At 43.0% G+C, this 20,319-nt stretch overlaps 1 protein-coding gene across 1 annotated transcript in view; it reads right to left on the bottom strand.

Moving 5' to 3' along the window:
• Nucleotides 1-2,440: 2,440 nt before the first annotated feature.
• PRTFDC1 (phosphoribosyl transferase domain containing 1) overlaps nt 2,441-20,319 on the bottom strand; it is a 62,622-nt gene continuing 44,743 nt past the window's right edge. The window contains exons 5-9 of the mRNA XM_060248346.1: nt 9,530-9,547; nt 8,817-8,899; nt 7,344-7,390; nt 4,629-4,705; nt 2,441-2,888 (exon numbers count right to left, since the gene is read on the bottom strand). Coding sequence (XP_060104329.1) covers nt 2,841-2,888; nt 4,629-4,705; nt 7,344-7,390; nt 8,817-8,899; nt 9,530-9,547 — 273 coding nt within the window. The 3' untranslated portion in view covers nt 2,441-2,840. The remainder of the gene's footprint in view (nt 2,889-4,628; nt 4,706-7,343; nt 7,391-8,816; nt 8,900-9,529; nt 9,548-20,319) is intronic.

Below are 20,319 nucleotides of genomic sequence, written 5' to 3'. Positions count from 1 at the left end.
TTGAATACAATATACATTGTTCCAGACATTCATTCCAGCATTTTAATTCATAGGTTAATGGTGTATTAAAAAATAAGCCAGGATCAGCGAGACAAAAATTAACCTCTGAGAACAAATAAATGCCTTTTAAGCAAACCTTTGTTCATGATTAGTTTTGAGATATGGAAATGTGTGTTTTTGAAGGCTTTCCGTTTTTGTGTCATATCTGACTTTCTTACATTATAAACAAATCCAAAGGGGCAACTTGGAAACCAAAGCCTGGAAGCTATTGTTCTGTCCCAATTAAAACTCTGTATATCAAACATAGCTGAGTACATCCACGACATATTATTATCTCTTCAAAGGTCAAATCAACAGTGCCTTGCAAAGATTCATTAAGATTCAGTATTCTGTTGTAGCTCTGTACAGTTTGGAAGGAACAGATGACATTGACTTGTCAGAAATGCACCAACAATCACATTCGCTGAAGATCAACCAATTTAGGGCCCTAAAAATTCACACCCTTCAGCTGTCCTATACTACAGGAATGAGGTCTGACTCAAAACCAACAAAACCAAGTTTATGCATATATTTATTCTATTTCTCAGTCCCTTCCAGCAATGGAAAATGATAAGAGAACCACAGTTGCTTACATAAGAACGACAGATGGTTTAAAACGCAATCCTAAACAGGTTGACTGAAAATAAAATCCTGCATAGTTCAATGCGATTTATTTCCAAGTATTTTAAGACTGCAGCTTTAGAATGATTAACAGCATATGGAAAAATACATGAATGATAAATGAGCTGCAAGCAAGACGAGTTACTTGCAATGCTGAATCCAAGGCATTTTTAAAATCTATTGCCTGCAATTAATTTACAAATAATATTATGCAACAGAGGACCAGCAAACCACATCCTGTTATTTTAAGTCACAGCTAACCCAGAGTCCACCACAGGGAGCCACTCTGTAGGCACTTCTGGTATCACGGCAATTTTTTTGTGGGGGAGGACCACACCCAGGTAATACGGCTTGGCTCATATCAACTACCTTATCCATGTTATGATCTTATCACTGAAATGAAGCCTGGCAGTTTGCTACTGGAAGCTCAGGACTCTGTATTAGTCTAAATTAGGGTGTCAAACATGCAGCCTGGGGTCTGAATCAGGCCCCCAGAGGGCTCCTATCAGGCCCCTGAGCAACTGGCTGTCATCTGCTTCCTTCTCCTTCTCTCTTGCTTCCTTCTATATCACAGCTTCCTTTGCCAGGCTTGCTCAATCACACAGGAACTACAGAGCAAAGCCTCTTTTCCGCCATTGGCTGAGGCTCCTCCCTTGGGGAGGAGGGGGGAGGGAGAGCTTGCTTTGCCAGGCTCTCTCAATTGCACAGCAGAGCTACTGTGCCAAGCTTCTCTTCTTTCTTTTGGCTGAGGTGCCTCCCCCTCCCAGTCCCTTGGGGAAGGAAGGAAAGGGCCAGAGCTCCCTTTGCCCAGTTCCCTGGATCGCACAGGAGAGCGACAAAGAAAGCACCTTTAGATCAACGAGTGCTAATGTTTTGTTCTAAGTGTTTAAAATCTTTGTGTTTGCCTGTGTGCTTTATAAAGTTTATATCTCTGCTACCTGTCATCACGTTTTATGACACACATTGCCTGGCTTGACAAGGTCTCATTTATGTCAGATTTGGCCCTCAAAATAAATGACTTAGATACCCCTACTCTAAATGCTATCTATTGGTCATATTGAGACTAGGGTTGCCAGCCTCCAGGTGGCAACTGGAGATCTCCTGGTGTTACCACTGATCTCCTTTCAACAGAGATCAGTTCACCTGCAAAAAATGGCTGCTTTGGAAGGTGGACTGTATGACATTGTACCCCACTGAAGTCCCTCCCCTTCCCAAATCCTGCCGCCCTCAGGCCCCACCCCTCAAATCTTGAGATAGGCCAAACCTGTAGCTGACAACACAAGACTAATGTTTCCACGGGTGCAAGGATTTCTGCTCATTGTGCACAATTTTCCTACCACCCTCAGCCCAGGCATCCTTTCTCTCCTAGAATAAGATTTTGTCTGTGTGTGTGTGTGTGTGTGTGTGGATTTGAGGCTGCTGTGGGAGAGGAAAAGTGGGGAAATCATACTCAGTGACCAGAAATCCTTGTGCCTGTGGAAATGTCTAGTCTGCATCCAACCTCATTTAGGAAACGTAGACTATTTGGGCCAGATAAAAGGCTTTGGTAGATCAGATAATATTCACATGTTATATACATTACCTTCACCTGCAGCATTTCATAGCTCCCCCACTCCCTTGAATTCCAAAGTTCCTTTATACCATACTTTTCATTCTCAGGATAGGTTTCCTGCTTTCTGTTTTGCTATACACCTGTTAATACTGTATGGATTCTAAGTAAACAGCAGCAACATTTAGTAAGAGTAGTAAGTCTTAAGAGTATGAAGTCCTTCTGTGTTGGCACAAGCGTTTCCAAAGGTGTAAAGAGAGGCAAAGGACAGAAAGAAGTAAAAGAAGAGTCAGCAGGAAGGCACAGACATATCTGGTAAGCACATTTGTGTTTTAGATTCTTTCCTAAAGGTACTTGTTCTATGGGTTAATGGGTAAAACCAAATATCTCTGCCTTACCTATCATCTCTTTATTCTGAACAAAGCTCATTATATGAACGATTATGAAAAATTACAATTCTAGATGTTTTGTCCTGATTGAGGTATTAAGAAGGCCTACGATGACCAAGTGTGAGGAGGCTGGTCATGGGAAATACCACTTTTTGAGTCCAGGATGAGTGAGATGGATGTCAGTTGCATTGTTCTTCAGCAGATCCTACCAAAATTCCAGTTCAGCCCAGCAAACCACTTCTTTAGACTCTGTATTTGGTTTTGCCGTGGTTATTGATAACGCATATGTGCTGAAATAATGAAACAGTTTAATGTTAACAATTCATAAAAAGACACTTAACCGTGTTTATCACTAATCCTAATTAGTAGAATGCAGCAGTACTAGATTTATATATTAACTCTTAAGTGGCACTAGGATAATAAATCCTAATTAGTTGATGCACTGCTCCGTAAAAGAAAGGAAGACCTTGTTCTGCAGAGGGCTTTATTTCTGAGCCAATTAACTATGAGTATCAGCTGTATTTTCATCCAAAGCTGAGTATCCATCTCAGTAAAAACTCGAGATGAACACATAAAACACATTCACTAGTATGTGCTTACTTTGTAAAATGTTGTTTGCCTTGGCCTATATCCAACCATATCGTTCTAAAGACTTAATAGTACTTAAGTTTCCCTAGAAGGGGGCTGTCAATCACTAAACCCCTGTGAAATTTTTTCCCTGGGGTCAGGAATCTTTGAACATTGCCGTTTGCTCTTAGAGAAACTTAAATGCTCTAAAGTCTTCTGAACTGCATGGTTGGTTGGATACAGACCTCTGTACTTTTACCTAAACTGGTCAGAACAATTGGCTTACAAAGATATTAAAACAAACTGGATGAATTAACTATTACCAGATGAGAAACTAAACAATAAAAAAACCTACAGCAGTTGTATGGAAGCAGAAATTACTAAGGTGCAGGTTTTTGCATACGTGCATGACAAGACCCAGCAAAGTTCCCTCCTCTACAGTTATTAAAGATAACTTTAATATCTTTGTCTCCTTTTATGTCTGGTCTTAAGACAGGATGCATTTTGTAGGCTGCCATGAACAAATGCTTGAAATGCACAGTGTAAACCATACACCTTTAAAAAGATAATATCAAAAGATAAATGAGCCCTACCTTACCACAGAGGTATATAGTTTGAAGATACCCCTTACCGGGGCTATTCCCCCCCACCCCTGCAGGATCCCCAAAGGAGCAGAGCTCTGCCTGGGCTGGCCAGGGCTCCAGCTGGCCTGACCTGCCACGCGGAAGCCGCATGCTCCCAAGCCAGGCGATGTGGCTTAATATGCAAATGAGCTCCTGCAGGGCTTTTTCTACCAAAAAAGCACCACCCCTTATCATATTGCTTTAAAAACAACACTAAACAAAAAGAAATCCTAAAAATGCAATGGATGCATTTTGAACACTGCTTTGTACTATATTGCTGCTTTATACTATATTGCTTACTCTGATTGGTAAGCTCTCCCAGCAGATGTTTTTCATATTACCTACCAGCTGATCCTTTCATAACTGGAGATGTCAAGCACTGAACCAGGATCTTCTGCATGCAAAGCAAAGTCTGCATGCATGCAAAGTCACAGCTCCTCTCTAGTTTTCCTTTTGACAGAATGTTGCAACTGGAGTGCTGAGAAAATGCAATATCCTTCCACCTTCTGAAATGCCAAGAAGGGAGGACTCTGTAGATGCACTAGCTCAAAGCGCTATACAAGGTGAAATTGGGAGACTAGCATGGAGATGGCATCTCAGCCTTAGATTCAGAGAGAAGTCACATCATCCCTCAACCTCAGCTCTCCATCTGCAAAATTGGCATGAAGAGAGCAACGCTGGCAGGGCTTTTGTGAAGACAAGCAAGCTGAGCATTAGAAAGCACAGCAAAAGCATTATTGCTGTTCCAAACACAAGGGGTAACTCAGTGCAGACTGGCCAGATTTGTGAGCAACAACTTTGAAAAGTTTATTCAGGGCCCAAAGAATGAGAGATGCTTACGTTTAGATCTCTGAAATGCTCATTGTAGTCTAAGGCATAGCCCACCACAAATAAATTTGGAATTTCAAATCCATAATCTGTATGGGAAAAACAAACAAAGACTATAGTGTCAGAAATACAAACACGGACACTTTCTTCTTGTGATAGTTCACTGACCTGGAAAACATATACAACAGCCAAATCTCTGCTTGGCCTCATGTGAAGCTAAGGAAGCCTTCATTACAGCTGAGGCAGGCCCCCTCCTCAGAGAGATGTCCAAAGGTACCCAATTAGATCATACAATGACCCACAATTCTATGCAAAAAGGTACTCTCATTTTGAGAAAAAGAAAATACAGACTCTGCCAACTATAACTCTTACCAAGATGGGTAATGGCTGCATTCAGATGACTCAATCTACGCCCATCCTTGTTACATACCAAAGTTGCTTCAGCTTATTCATGACATCTGAAGGCAGCCCCTGAGTGTACTTAACTCGCAAGTGATTCTGATACCTTCTAGCAGTAAACTACAGTTTGTGTGGTCCAAGAATATGCCTTGCAGGATTTCAGGCTTGTGTGCTCTTACTCTCTTCTCCTCATCTGGATCTGAAGACTTCCTGGATCAGAACTAACTGAAATTTAGCATGACATTCAAAATGGATGCTTAAACAAAATGGCAGTCTGTTTCTTTCCTACAAACCTAGATTCTAAACCAGGTTTATACTGTAGTTTAGAATCCTGGTTTGTAGGCAACCCACCCCCAAGTGTGCAATGTGTTAAAGCACCCGATTTCACTGTCAAGACTAAATGCTTTAAACTAGAAAGTTTTCAGTCTTGAGGTACAAATTGTTAACCACAATTTGTACTCCTGATTTGTTGCTTATTTTATACTGTGCTTTCATCCCCCATGGGGCCCCAAACAGCTTATCACATGATTATCTCCTCCTTCACCTTATGTTCACAACAACAATCCTGTGAGGTAGGTTAGGCTGAGAGAGTGTAATGGGCCTAAGGTCATTTGGCATGCTTCCATGGGAGAGTGGGGATTTGAGCCCAGGTCTCCTGGACTTAGTCTGACACTCTAACTGCTATACCACACCAATTCGTGTTGTGGCATATCTATTCACAAGCCATGGTGTGTTAACACTAGTTAGTAGCACTAGTCTGCTCAAGGTAGATCAAATAGGTTTGTTGTCTCTCCATCTGCTATCAATAACATCTGAGATTATGAAGAGCCAGTATGGTGTAGTGGTTAAGAGGACTTTAATCTGGGAGAGTCAGGTTTGATTCTACACTCCTCCACATGCACCTGCTGGTGTGACCCTGAGTCGGCCACAAATTCTTTCAGCTCCACCTACCTCACAGGGTGTCTGCTGTGGGGAGAGGAAGGGAAAGGAGATTGTAAGCCACTCTGAGACTCCGAGTGAAGGGCAGGGTATAAATCCAGTCTCCTCTTCTTAGTAGTGTTGCCCCTGGTTGCCAAGTGGGCACAGGGATGGAGCGGAGAGAGGTTGTCTCCCCTGCTAGAGGCAGAGAGGCAGGCCAGAAGCACAAAAGAAGCTGGGGGACTTTATATACACACTGGGATTTGTGGCTTACAACCTGCAGAATACTAAGCCACTGTGTGCATAAAGTGCCATCCAGTCACAGCTGACTTATGGAGAGCCATCACAGGGTTTTCAAAGCATGTGAAATATGAGTTGGGGAGCAGTCCAGACAAATCAAGTTATTCCTTGTTAGCTTCCACCATGGTAGTGGTTGTGGAAAGTGCTGTCAAATTGCAACTGACTTATGGAACCCCTAGAACAGGGGTGGCCAACTGTGGCCTGGAAGCTACATGTGGCTCTTTCACACATACTGTGTGGCTCTTGAAGCCTCCACCACCTTGTTGGCCAGCATGGAGAAGGCATTTCTCTATCTAAATCACTCTATGCATTTAAAGTTAAAAGCTGCTTTCTTTCCCCCTCCCTCTCCCCTATTTGTTTTCCTCCCTCCCTCCCTCCCTCTCTTGCAACTTTCAAACATCTGATGTTTCTTCAATGTGGCTCTTATGCAATGTGGCTCTTGGTCACCTCTGCCCTAGGTTTTTGAGGCAAGAGACAAGCAGAGCTGGTTTGCCATTTTTTGCCTCTGCATAACAACCCTGGACATCTTTGGTGGCTTCCCATCCAAGAACGAACCAGGGCAGACTTTGCTTTGCTATTCACCATGAAACGTGTTACTTGCTGGTTTCTGCTTATCAAAAGGGAGGAGAGCTCTGACCTGAAAAGCTCAGGCAAACCCATATATCTTGGAAGTTTAGAAAGGCCAGCCCTGGCAAGCACTTGAAAGGAAGACCTCCTTGGAATACCAGGAGTGGGAGGCAGAGGCAGGCTGTATCAAACCATTTCGCTGAACATCCTTCATGCCCCAGTGGGGGGTTGCCAGAAGTTGCCATGATTTCCAGGCATGCATACAAATACAGAAAAGACCAAAAACTAAAAATTAAGAAGGGAGAGCAGTAGGCCTGGCTGCAGGTTTCCCTATCAGTTGGCAACCCTAGGTAGAAATAATCCTTTTAAAAATGACTATCAATGCTGTAGCCCTTTTGCATTCAGTGTTCAATTCAAACATCATTCCAAGCACCAATGCTGAAAATGTTCCATGGGCTGGATGTGTCACTCTTGTCTGCTCAATGAAAGGAGGACAATGGACTATTTTAGCTACAGCGAGGAAGGGAAGAAAAATCCACTCACAATCAGGTCTGTATCCATCAGGTTGAGATGTTCTTTTCAGCAACAAACTGTCATGAAACAAAATGTTTTTCTGATTAAAAGAAAAAACTGAATTTGTTCGGATAACTCCCCATTGTGCATTCTTCCTTGCTTTTTCTTCCATTGCCTCAGGGCTCATACAGCTTGTGATACACCAAGTTGGATACAACCCACCTTCCTTGCGTGGTCAATGAGAAGCCTGGAAAACAAGCCTATTTTTGTAGTCCCTAGTGGGCCACCATACACGGCTGGGTTTGGCTTAGTAAATCACCAGGTGTTGAAGCCTGCCCTGCCATATTTTAAAGTTTCCTTTGCTTTTTCAGTAGCACTAGTCTGTTTAAGGTAAATCAAATAAGTTTGTAGTCTCTCTATCTGCTATCAACAACATCTGAGATGTCTGAATGGTGACCAGGGAAACTCCATAAGGATTTCTCTGCCCTGTTCTATCCCTATTCTTAGCTGATGAGTCAGTTGTCTCTTTCTGTAATCCACCCATACAGAAAGTGGATGACATTAAACTTCTGGTTTCTACAGGAAAACTCAATTTATCCCTTGTCCTGTTCCTGTCCTACTCACCCTTCTATTTTCTCTCCATTAGTAACAATAAAAATATAAATATATATAGTTACATAATTATTAATGGAGAGTATATAAAAGGGTGAGTAGGGTGTGTTTCCCAGCCCTCCCAAAGGTGACAAATTTCTGGGAATTTGAAAAATATGTACTAGTCACTTTTTTAAATCAAGCCAATCAACTAATCAGTTTGATTCTGCAGCTGATTCTACTGTTTTATTAACATAAAACCCATCATTTGTGATCTTTTATTTAGCATATACATTTAAAAGTATAAATGCCTTAGTCTGATGCAAGCATAACTGCAGATGTGGTCAATTACTACATACACCCCCCCCCCCCCCAGAAAACAAAACAATTGTCATAAACCAAAGGAAGTATATTATTTTGACAGAAATATTCTATCTGGATAAAGCCTAAACCTTATACACATTATAGCAAATTAATTGTTGATAAAATTAATCACTATTAAAAATACATATCCTTGGAAAATATGCTGAACAGTACAGCATGCACAGAAATTATCAATGTCTAGGTCACTAGATCGTTTAACATAAAAATCTCAAAACTATGCAATCAGAGTAAAATCTTGTTTTAAAAAGCACTTTACTTAATACAAAAGATAAAATATTTCCCTGGAGGTTTTTCAACACTCTCCCAAATCCCCAGTTTTTCTAATAGAAAAATTAGAGAAATCCTGGAAGGAGGGGAACTTTCCCCATGAATGTTTCCATTGCCCCCCACCCTGGGCCTTCACATTGCTAAGCCCTCCTACTTTGTTGGTTGGTGATGTCAGGGACTGAGGCCACTACTTTCTGCACGCAAGCCATGTGTGCTACCACTGAGGTACCCCTCCCCCCCACACACCACAATGTCACTTACCTTGCTACCTTAACCATTTTGGGCTTGTATTTCTCAATGTGGTTGAGTAGGGCTCTCATTGTCCTTCCGGTTCCAATAATATCCTTTGTAAAGCATGAAAGGCATTTTTTAAAAAAAGGTGAGCTGAAAGCTCTATTCAATAACCTAATTTTGACTGCTTGGAGAACTGGCTTGTTCTGTTCATTCTGCATTAAAAAGGGTTGTAACTTCGAAAGGCTGAAGCAAAAGTTATGTTCACTAAAGGCCACACTTGGAATGAACTCAAATGAACTATATCCCCCACAATCCCTCTGAAGAAGAGGAAGAGACTGCAGATTTATACCCCACCCTTCTCTCTGAATCAGAGACTCAGAGCGGCTTACAATCTCCTATATCTTCTCTCCCCCACAACAGACACCTATGAGGTGGGTGGGGCTGAGAGGGCTCTCACAGCAGCTACCCTTTCAAGGACAACTCCTACGATAGCTATGGCTAACCCAAGGCCATTCCAGCAGGTGCAAGTGGAGGAGTGGGGAATCAAACCTGGTTCTCCCAGATAAGTGTCTGCACACTTAACTACTACACTGAACTGGCTCTCCATGCATAACAAAAGTTAAACTACCTCAGTAAGATTCTGAAGGCTTCATAGGATTTTGTTTGCATATCTGGATCTTGGATAGCATGTAGTAACTGATCCTCAGAAATGTAACCTAAGCAAACACAGGTGAACTTACCTCCACAATTAATACATTCTGAAACAAAAGAGAGAAACACACACAATTAAATACAGAATGAAATGGAAACAAAATCATGACAGTTTACAGTAAATAAATAATACATTCTGAACCCCAAGCCCTCTGCATCTTCAGCTCTCCCAGTGAGTTACAGAACAAGGAGTCGGATTCTGATTCTTCAGAGTTTCACACCTTCCCAAGATGCACTGGGACCAAGGGCCAAGATGCACAGTATGTTTGGCCCCTGGACGGTTTAATAAATGTAGCCATGAGGAGTTCAGCTCAGTTGAGGAAGTTGGATGGGGTATGAGGATTTAATTTTATTTATTTAAAAATATTTCTATGCTGCACTCCACCCAAATAAGGTCCCCCAAGGCACTGAATGATTCCATTCTGTTCAAGATGCTAGTGACTCTGTGTATGAATGTTAGGCTGGGGTGGGGAGGCATGTAGGTCTGCAATGTCTTGGTTTTTGCTTTCCACTGAGCAAACAGCCACCAGCATGTATGTGTGTGCTGTGTTTTCTGGTGCTCTCCTAGACAGAGTTGACTTCAGTCGACTTCAAAGGGTGGAATGCTGCTTAGGATCATACTTTAGAGGGGAACATTAGTAGCAGAAAGGTACCTCCTATGCTGCTCCCCTGTTCAAATTAATACACACACACACAAAACCCCATGGCTGATTTTAAAATTCAGGAGATCGGTCATGGACCTCCCTGTGTAAAATGTAGCTTGACCCTGAGTCAGCCAGCCAGGCAGCCAAGGAGTGGCAGGAAGGAGAGTTGTGCGAATTCTTCAGTAGCATACTGTCATCTTACAGTTATAGCACATTAATTATCAAGGAAATTAGTCACATTTAAACAATATCTTTGCAAAGATGTTGTCGTTGTCTACAATTTTCACAGGCATGATCATTCTCTAACACTGCAGATAGTTTTAAATAGTCTTTATGAAACACACTTTGAGTAAAATCTTTCCTTCAAAAGTATGTCACTCATTCCACACACAGAGAGAGAGAGAATCATAAGTTTTCCCTCTGGTGCTGCCCGTAATCTCCAGCTTTTCTATTGGGAAAAAGAAAGTCCTCGGGCGGTGGGGTGAATATGGAAAATTTTGTTTTATTTCTTGGCTCTCAACATCTCTATGACACAAAAAAAGAGCCTTGTAAGCTCTTGAAGGATTGGCTACATCAGAGGTGTATGGCCTAATATGCAAAGGAGCTCCTGCTAGAATTCCACCCCTATGAACTCAGCACACAGGCTTACAGACAATACAATTCTATTCCCACTGAGTTCCATGGACATAGAAGGATGTAACCCTGCTTAGGTGATGGTGGATAGTGGCATCAAGTCACAGCTGACTTATGGTGACCTCTTAGGCAGTGTTCCCACTAAGCTGAGTTAGTGTGAGCTGGCTCACAATTTTTTAGCCTCCAGCTCACACATTTTTGTCTTAGCTCGGGAAAGATAACCCCAGAGCACACTAATTTATGCAGTAGCTCACAGCTTTAATGGCAGTAGTTCACAAAGTAGAATTTTTGCTCATAAGACTCCAGAGCTTAGAGGGAACACTGCTCCTAGGGTTTTAAAGGCAAGAAACTGCAAGGCCATTTGCATCTGGAATGGCAGAAGCAGGTTTCTGATCTGCAGAGATAAAGTAACACACACAGAGCAAACCCAAGTGAGTCTATTCAGAAGTCAGTCCCATTTTATTTAGTAGAGTTTGTTCCCAAAAAGGGTTCTTAGGGTTGCAGCTATAAAATTAATAAACGACTTGATTTAACTGCATCACAGTAAAAATTACACAGGCTCTTTAATTGGCTTTGTTCTGCCTACCAAAACCTGTTTGCAAATTACATGTTGGCCAATCAAATGCTAGACTGGTCTGATGCCACCCCATGCTAGTCTATGGCACAGGGACTCTTTCTCCAAGAAGAGGCTACAAAGACCAAATGGATTCCTTTGAACAACTCTGTGCTAATGCTAGGTCGTGGGTAAGGTACACTGTCTTTCAAACCTGTATGTACACTTATGAAGTAACTTGCAAAGTAAAAATTGACTTGTAATTACCTGAGAATGGTTAAGTAGTGAGTCAATACACCTACACTGTTTATTTCCACATGGATGGTTAGCAAATGGTCAGGTGTTGGCTAATAAAATATTTTTAAAGAGGTGCATCATGCTTTGCAAGTAGCTCCAGCAAATGCTACAGAAATGACTATCCATCTTTTAGGAGGCTAATAATATTTTTTCTTGTTTCACTCCAACATTTTTTTGGAGACACTGGTTATCCCAACTATGCACAAATGCCAAACATACGGAGGTCACAATGGAGCAACGATTCTTTCTCCTGCTTTGATTCAGAAACGAAACTCTATTGCCTGGAAAGGTCTTGTTAATGCTAAAATAAAAAAAGAATGCACATTGCAGGTTCCCACTGTAAAGTTATGCAATCGTTACATAAAGAGGCTCAATTCTCCCATCTTAACAGGTTTTACAATAGATTACTTTTGCTGACTTGGGTGAAAGGATTGCGTCCAGGTCCTTTCAACCCCACCCTGAAGTCATGGGAGGCTTCAAAAGCTGGGTCTAAGTTCTCACAAACTTCCAGAAGTCCTTGCAACAGAAGGTCGGAAGAGGCTGCTCTTGGTCAGCTTTGTCAATGGTTTATTGGTGGCACACTAGAAAACATTTTGATGATATTGATGATATTGGATTTATATCCTGCCCTACACTCTGAATCTTAGAGTCTCAGAGTGGTCACAATCTCCTTTACCTCCCCCCCCTAACAACGGACACCCTGTGAGGTAAGTGGGGCTGAGAGAGCTCTTACAGCAGCTGCCCTTTCAAGGACAACTCCTTCGAGAGTTATGACTGATGCTAGGCCATTCCAGCAGCTGCAGGTGGAGGAGTGGGAGATCAAACCCGGTTCTCCAAGATAAGAGTCCGTGCACTTAGCCACTACACCAAACTGGCTCTCTTCTACTTTTTCTTCTACTGCTGTCACCCTTTCAAGGGCGATCCCAAGTAATCTGATTCCTGTCTGCACCTTCTCTGATTTTCTGGCCTGAATTCTGGCATGCCTCTTTTCTGGACACAATGCAAGACCAGTTTCTGTAAACTAGTCCATAACCCAGGTTTGTTATCCCCATCAAAGGTTTGCCTATCTGGATCCAGGGGACAATGTAATGCAGTATGAACAGATCTTCAGAACTGTAACCGTTTCAATATGTCTACAGTTTTCACAGGCATCACCATTCTCTAATGCTGCCGATAGTTTTAAAGAGTCTTCATATAACACATAGTTATTTTCCCCAAGCGGGACATAAGCCCTCAAATTTGACTCCTTACTGATTATAGAAACACAGCAAGAGCCAATGGTCCATCTAGTCCAGCATCAAGTCTCACACTGTGGCCAACCAGTTCCTAGAAGCCATTGTTAGACTTATCCTTCATCAATCTACCTAATCCCCTTTTAAAGCTGTTTATTCTTGTGGCCATCCCTCTATCCAATGGCAGCAAATTTCACATTTCAATCACTCTTTGTCTGAAACTGCCCATCAGTTTCATTGGATGCCTAGCCCTCTCATGGGATGCCTTCAAGTTCTAGTATTTTGGGAGAGGGAGGAACACTTCTCTTTGTCAACTCTCTCTACCCCATGCATAATTTTATAAACCTCTATCATGTCCCCCCGTAAATTGTTTCTTTTCTAATCTGAAAAGTCCCAGACTCTTTAGCCTTTCCTCACAGGGAAGGTAATCCATTCCCCTAATCATCTTGGCTGCTCCCCTGTGAACTTTTTCCAGCTCTGCAATGTCCTTTTGGACATACAGTGATCAGAACTATACACAGTATTCCAAATGAGGCCGCACCATAGATCTATACAGGGCATTATAATATTGGCCATTTTATTCTTAATCCTTGTCTTAATGATCATAGATAAATCCCAGTAGGCAGCCGTGTTGGTCTGAAGCAACAGAACAAAGCAGTAGACAAGTTCACCTTTAAGACCAACTAAGTTTTGTTCAGAATGTAAGCTTTCGTATGCTCTTAAGCAGACTTCATCAGGCAAGAGTTTGCCTTTTTTCACCACTGCAGCACACTGGGTTGACACTTTCATTGAGCTATCCACTAAGACCCCAAGATCTTTTCCCTTCTCACACTCAGAAAGTTCAGACCCCATTAGCTGATACTTGAAACGGGGATTTTTTGTCTCAATGTGCATCACCACTTACACTTACCAACATTTTTTGTATTTGTGCATGTGTGAGCAGGGCTTTTTTGGTGGAAAAAGCCCAGCAGGAACTCATTTGCATATTAGGCCACACCCCCTGATGTCACCATTGTTTCACATAGGGCTTTTTGTAGAAAAAGCCAAGCAGGAATTAATTTGCATATGAAGCCGCACCCCCTGACACCAAGCCAGTTGGAACTGTGTTCCTGCTCAAAAAAAGCCTTGTGTGTACGAGAGAGTGTGTGCACACCTGGAAGTCATGGCGACCTCTGGTGACTGACCCCTACTGGGGGCCTGGAGGATATTCAGAGAGGTGGCTGAATAAAGTCTGCCCTCACCTCCCAACTGCTGGCATTCCAAGGAGGTCTCCCTTCCAAGTACTTCCAAGTACTTCCCAGAGTTGACCTTGCTTAACCTTCTAAGATCTGACAAAATTGAATTTGTCTGGGCTATCCAGGTCAGGGTCACTTACCCACACTGAACGTCATTTGCCATATTGCCCACTCTTCCAGTTTGTGGAGGTATTTCTCTCCACCTTTCTCTTTATAATTGCTGATCATATCAATTACAAAAGTGTGAAAGGAAACTGGTACAAAATAAATTAAAGTTACTTGGATTATTCCCCTGCCCCCATCCCACACTTTCTTCCCAAGAGTTCCAACAGTAAATGCAAATTAGATACAATCATTAGTGACTACTTCTAATTCCAGCCCAATGCAAAAGTGCAACTGAAGCTCTTGGGATAGGAAAGGAAGGAGAGGGGGGGGGGGAGGGTTTGGAAAGGAAAGAACTTCATTTCTCCAAAATTCTATATACTCCTTGATTTACTGGGGAAGTATCAAAATCAGTGTTTTAAAAATGAAATTATCTTCCTCCTCTGTTCTCGGCAGTTGTGATATCTGTTTAAGTCAATAGTTTACCTAGCCTATTTGACATCCTAAGCAGATCATTTTTTAACTCCCCCTCTTGCAGCTACTCTCTCCTGTTTTTAAGCTTGTCGAACTAGAATGCAAAGGCAACTCCCCCCCTTCCACAAAACAACCCTGTTCCAGCCTGGTGGCTTCTGGGGAGGAGTGGGAGAAGAGAAGGAGGGAGAAAAAGTGTGTGTTATTTCCACAGGTTGCTGGCAAGCATTACCCCAAAGTACCCTCCCTCTCCAACCCTGTTTACCCCCAAGATCTCCTTGCACAGCCTATGTTGGAAGGCATCCTATTCCACAACCCCAGGCCTCGGATTCAGTGGGAGCTCACAGGAACGCAGCTCCTGAACCTTTCTGAGAGTTCCGCCTCCTCCTTCTGAGAGTTCCACCTCCTTATCCATTGAATAGTATGTGCAGCTGCATAACAATCCCTGGATGAGCTCCACCACCTATTTTTCTACAAAATGACCTCTGCACAACCCTAAATGAATCCTCTTCTTCATATCCATGTAGGGTTGCCAGCTCCTGACTGGGAGATACCTGGAGATTTGGGGGAGGGTGGGTTTTGGGGAGGGGAAGGACCTCAGCAGGGTATAATGACACGGAGTCCACCTTCAAAGCAGTCATTTTCTCCAGGGGAACAGATCTTGGTTGTCTGGAGATCGATTGTAATAGCAGATCTCCAGGTGTTACCTGGAGGCTGGCAACCCTATGTTCTTGATTCCACAGGAGTTTAGCTCCCTTTTTTGTATTGACCCCAAAGGAGCAGACCAAGGGACCCCACCCCCTCCTGCCCCACTGACCAAAGCCAGCATGTGAGGCAAAGAGGGCCTTGGAATCCCCCAACACAGCCAAAGAGTGCACACACTAGTTTAATTGCTGTGAAGGTGGGTGCTTGCCAAGAAGAAGTCTCCCTGTGGTGGTGGGAAAAGAAGGAGTCATTTGGAGGTGCTCAAGGGCTGCCCAAAGCGGTGATAACTGGTGCCCCAACAAGCAGGTAGGTGCAATGCCTGGGAGGAGATGAGCTTTAGTGGTAGCTTTGACATTGGTGCAGTTGGGGAGGGGGGTGCTGAATGCTTGGATGGGTTAAATTCTTTACAGACAATGCACCCCCTCATTGTCTGCTCCCTGGGTGGACCGTACCTACCACCCCGCCCTTGGTATGCCACTGGTTTAAGTCCATCTTAACACAATTAAATCTGTTGCTGCATTCTAATTCTGCAAATTATTTATTAAGCGTTTAATATACTGTAATAAATCTGTCTTTGAGGTACCACAAAACTGTTTTGTGAGGAGAGCAATTGGGACACTCACAAAACCGCATTCTGCCATGGAGTTACAATCCCATTTAATGAATATATATTGAGTATTTAATTTTCTTTTTATGCCTGATGTCCCGAACATTGTATTTCAAGAACCTGGAGGGTATTTCCTATGAACCTATGTTGCGTTTCTAAGGAAATAATGTGGGGTAGCAAAAATGTACTTTGTTTGGGTCACAAAATACCTTCAGTTGTCCTTAATGTAACCATAGCAATTTCACAGATGTCAGTGGAAATTTATCTTTTACAGAATTGATCTGAAGCTACTTATGCGATGCTTTCCCCTCACAACTATCTATAGACATTTCATTTGGGAAGAGACTATGGACTTTTCCACATGCTGTATTTATTCCTGATTTTCTTGGGAGTCAATCCATGAATTTAAATCAGTTTGGGCATAGTTGTTCCGCACGTCTGCATTTTCACATTTGTACAGTCAGTTTATGTTCTTCTGCCTTCAATAAAGAGGATTTTCAAGGAAGAGTGCTAGTGTCATCAATGGTACCACATGGCATCACATCATACCTCCCCTTTTAAAAAGGCACTAAAATATCAATATATTGCTGGAGCATGGTAACAAGCATAGGAGGTTCTCTGGATTGCTAGCTTTCATTTTTAAAAAGTAAGTCTCTAGGCTTCTCCCTTGTGCAGATATGCTTTTCCCCATATATCTCCATGAGTGAAAAGCCTAGAGACTTCATTTTTTAAAAAGGAAGTTAGCAATTCAGGCAAGCTACTGTTGCAACACTCCAGCAATATATTTATATCTTGGTACCTTAAAAAAAATCATTCATTTTTACAGTGGCCAGGAGAAAAGGGGGTGATTTGACCATGACAGTCCAATCCTTGAATAGTGGGCTGGAGATGAATGGGATTGGACAGGACAAAGAAAACCGACAGAAACATTACACATGAGGAAATAGCTAACTCAAAACCAGCATCCAGAAAAACACTGAGGTATAAGTGGTCTCAAAAGAACCAGAAAAAAGAATGGGCAGAATATAAAAAAACCCTAAGTGAAAACTAAAGGCACAAAAATGTATATGGGAATCAGGGGACACACCAAAGCAGTATAGGCCCACAACCAATGAAATCGAAAAGCCTGATATCCTCCAACATTGCTTTCTGAATTACAGAACTAAGATGGCAGGTGTGAGTCGTCCCCGCCTTCTCCTTTAAAAGCTCATCATAGTGCCAAGAAACTCAAATGAGTCAGTGGATGAATCAAAAGGGTGGGCTGATAGAGCCAATCGCCAAACTATGATGGATGTGGTGGGTTATATAAATCGGAAGATTACACTAGATCTCATCCCGATAAAAGTGCTATTTCTGAAAAGTTTAAATTTGGCTTGAATGCTAGGAACAAAATCCCTGACAGCTGCAGTCATTCAGTGCTGGAATGAAGAAGGGTGCCTCTGCACCTGTGATCTCAAGCGGCGGCTGTTTATTTCCTCAGTAGCCTGAGCGATAAACGCTTCACTTCTGTACCATGTCAGTGCAGAGCAGGGCTTTTTTTGTAGCAGGAACTCCTTTGCATATTAGGCCACACACCCCGGTGTAGCCAATCCTGCTGGAGCTTACAGCAGGCCCTGTAAGAAGAGCCCTGTAAGCTCTTAGAGGATTGGCTACAGCAGGGGTGTGTGACCTAATATGCAAAGGAGTTCCTGCTGGTGCAGAGTAACCTGGGCTGTCACCACAGACAGAAGCGAATGGCTTTAATGCTAACCTTACTGCAAGACTGAACTCTTGTTGGCTGAGAGTGAGGTAAGAATGCAAGAAAGGTTATAGAATCCCATTCTTTAGAAATATAGGGTTATATTCTGTGGAAAACTTCTACTAATGCAAGAGGGAGGCAATTTTCACCAATTCTCCTCTGCTGTTGCAGACTTCAGACTCACACCTCATGCTGTTTCTGCAGGCCAGGGGAACAACATTTCAGGGCTGATTTGGGGCTGCAGTGAAAGGGGGGAGGCAAGAAAGTCTCACTCCACTGAAGGAGATCCCTTCCATCAGCACAGATCTACCAACAGCATAACAGTAGAGTCAGATAGCTGTTGCAGTGAAGTGAATGGCTCATGCCCCCGGTTTGCATGTGCAAATCTTTTTGATTGGATCCAACCCAAGAAAAGACAGGGTATAAAAAATAAAAATAACAGATAAAGAATAATCTGGAGAAATGAGCAGTGACTTGCAGAAGCTCAGGCCCCGCCACAAATTTTGTTAATCTTTTAAGGTGCTACTGGATTCTTGCTCTTTTCTACAGATAAATGATTGACTTCCAAAGCAACAAAACAGATCTACCCTTCTGCAACATGCCAGCATCAGAAAAGCCAAGGGAATAATCTATGGGTGGGAATTCCAAGGCTCCAAGTTGGCCATTAAGATCTTGTCCCTTGCAGTGTTCCCTCTAAGCTGAGTTAGTGTGAGCTTGCTCAAAGTTTTTTAGTCTCTGGCTCACACACTTTTGTCTTAACTCAGGAAGGATGGTCCCAGAGCAAACTAATTTATGTAGTAGTTCAAAATTTTAATGCCAGTAGCTCATGCAGAGTTTTTGCTCAAAAGACTCCATAGTTTAGAGGGAGCAAGCCTCAGATCTAGCAGGAGCTCACAGGAGCACAGCTCCTGAACCTTTCTGAGGGTTCCTCCTCTTCCTCTTTACCTACTGTCCATTGAATAGTAGGTGCAGCTCCATAACAATCCATGGATCAGGAGAGCAGCCAGCCAGCCAGCCAGCCAGCCACCAGGGGCTTTGCCACGCCCCCAGCAGCCCTCATTAATCCCTGGAGAAGCCCATGCCACTCTTTCTCTATTTCTTATGTGATTTTGGGCAGCGGTTGGCTTGCTAGCCTTTTGACTGGGGTGAGAGCCCCATGCAAGCAAGGCCTGCTTGGGCTGGCTGGATCTCTAGCCAGCCCAAGCAGGCCTCGCCCATCCGGGGCTCTCCTTTCTTGCATCGGGTTGCTTTTGGCTGGGGGGATATGCTAATGAGTTATACTAATGACCTCTGCCACCTATTTTTCTACAAAACAACCCCTGAGAGGGATTATTGGTCTCTTGCAGAGGCCAATTTTGCCTCAAGGTCACTACTCTTCAACACATAGGTCCACTGATGGCCTTTCAGTCCACCAAGAACTTTCCTGGTAAGTGAAATGGCTGGTCCACCCCTGCCTGCAATACCTGCTCATAAATGCTTACACATGGGGAGGATGTTCTCTGACTGAGCTGTGATCGAAAACTAGCTGAGGAGCAAAATATGCAGGCCAATGATAACTGGTTATACAGCAAGCTCTCAGGAGTTTTCAGCAACCACAGGAATGGCTGTTGGATCAAGAATAGCTCTGCTCCTTTATAATTTGCTCCGGAAGAGGAAATGAAAAGTATTTGAAAGATGTTTGCAAACATCATGTGGGAGATGCTGAACAATCTCTGGCTAAGAAACACAGTCCATGGGCCAAAAGCAATGCCATATTAGGAGTTTTTGATCAGAGTGCCCAAGTGTTGCTGTTTTTAAAATAGCAGGCACTTGCTCCTGCCACCCCCATTCAGATTGGGTGGGAATTAGCCATTCCTTTACCGTTTTTCAACCTGAAACAGCCCTGCAGGCAAACAGCACCTCCATGAGTCTGCTTCAGGTCTGGGAAATGGTGCAGAAGGAAAGGGTACTTCTCTCCCCCTGTCTCAGGCCTCTGCACACCTGAGATTTACCAAGAAAACCGTTCTGATCTTGCAACTCCTAGCACCATGTATGATTTGGCCCTAAACGATGCAGTATTTTCTACCACTGGTAGGAGATGTCCCTCTTGCCATACAGTTTAGAGTGAAGCACTGGACAGCTTCTACACCTGGGAAGACAGGATCTCTAGAGATGATTGCCTGGATTCAGCACTGCAAGTTCTAATGGGAGTAATTTGGTGCATTTTCCCACTGAAAGGATCTGTGGGTATAGAAATATCCTTCCCCATAAACATCAGAGGTCCTGTACCCCTGGTCTAGTCATTCCAGCAGATGTACAACCGAGAGTGAGGTAACAAAGGAATGCCCCTTCATTGCCTGCATTTGCAGAATGTGTAAGACAGACCTATTTCAAGGGGCATTTCGTAGGTTTTACCCCACTCAGTGGGATACTGAGTTGGGCTTCTGAGTTTTGCAATAAAAATGTATCATTGTGCATCTTAGGAGTTGGTGCTGGCTATTGTTTTGTAATCTGCCTTGAGATTTTGGAAGGAGGGTGGGATAAAGACATACTAGGTAGATATTCGGATGGCTAACTTTTGAACTGACTCATGTAGCTGTCTGTTCCCCAGCTAACTGCTTAA

The sequence above is a fragment of the Heteronotia binoei genome, chromosome 10, assembly GCF_032191835.1.
Source record: "Heteronotia binoei isolate CCM8104 ecotype False Entrance Well chromosome 10, APGP_CSIRO_Hbin_v1, whole genome shotgun sequence".
Classification (NCBI taxonomy): Eukaryota; Metazoa; Chordata; class Lepidosauria; order Squamata; family Gekkonidae; genus Heteronotia; species Heteronotia binoei.
This window is presented reverse-complemented; position numbering and strand designations above follow the sequence as displayed.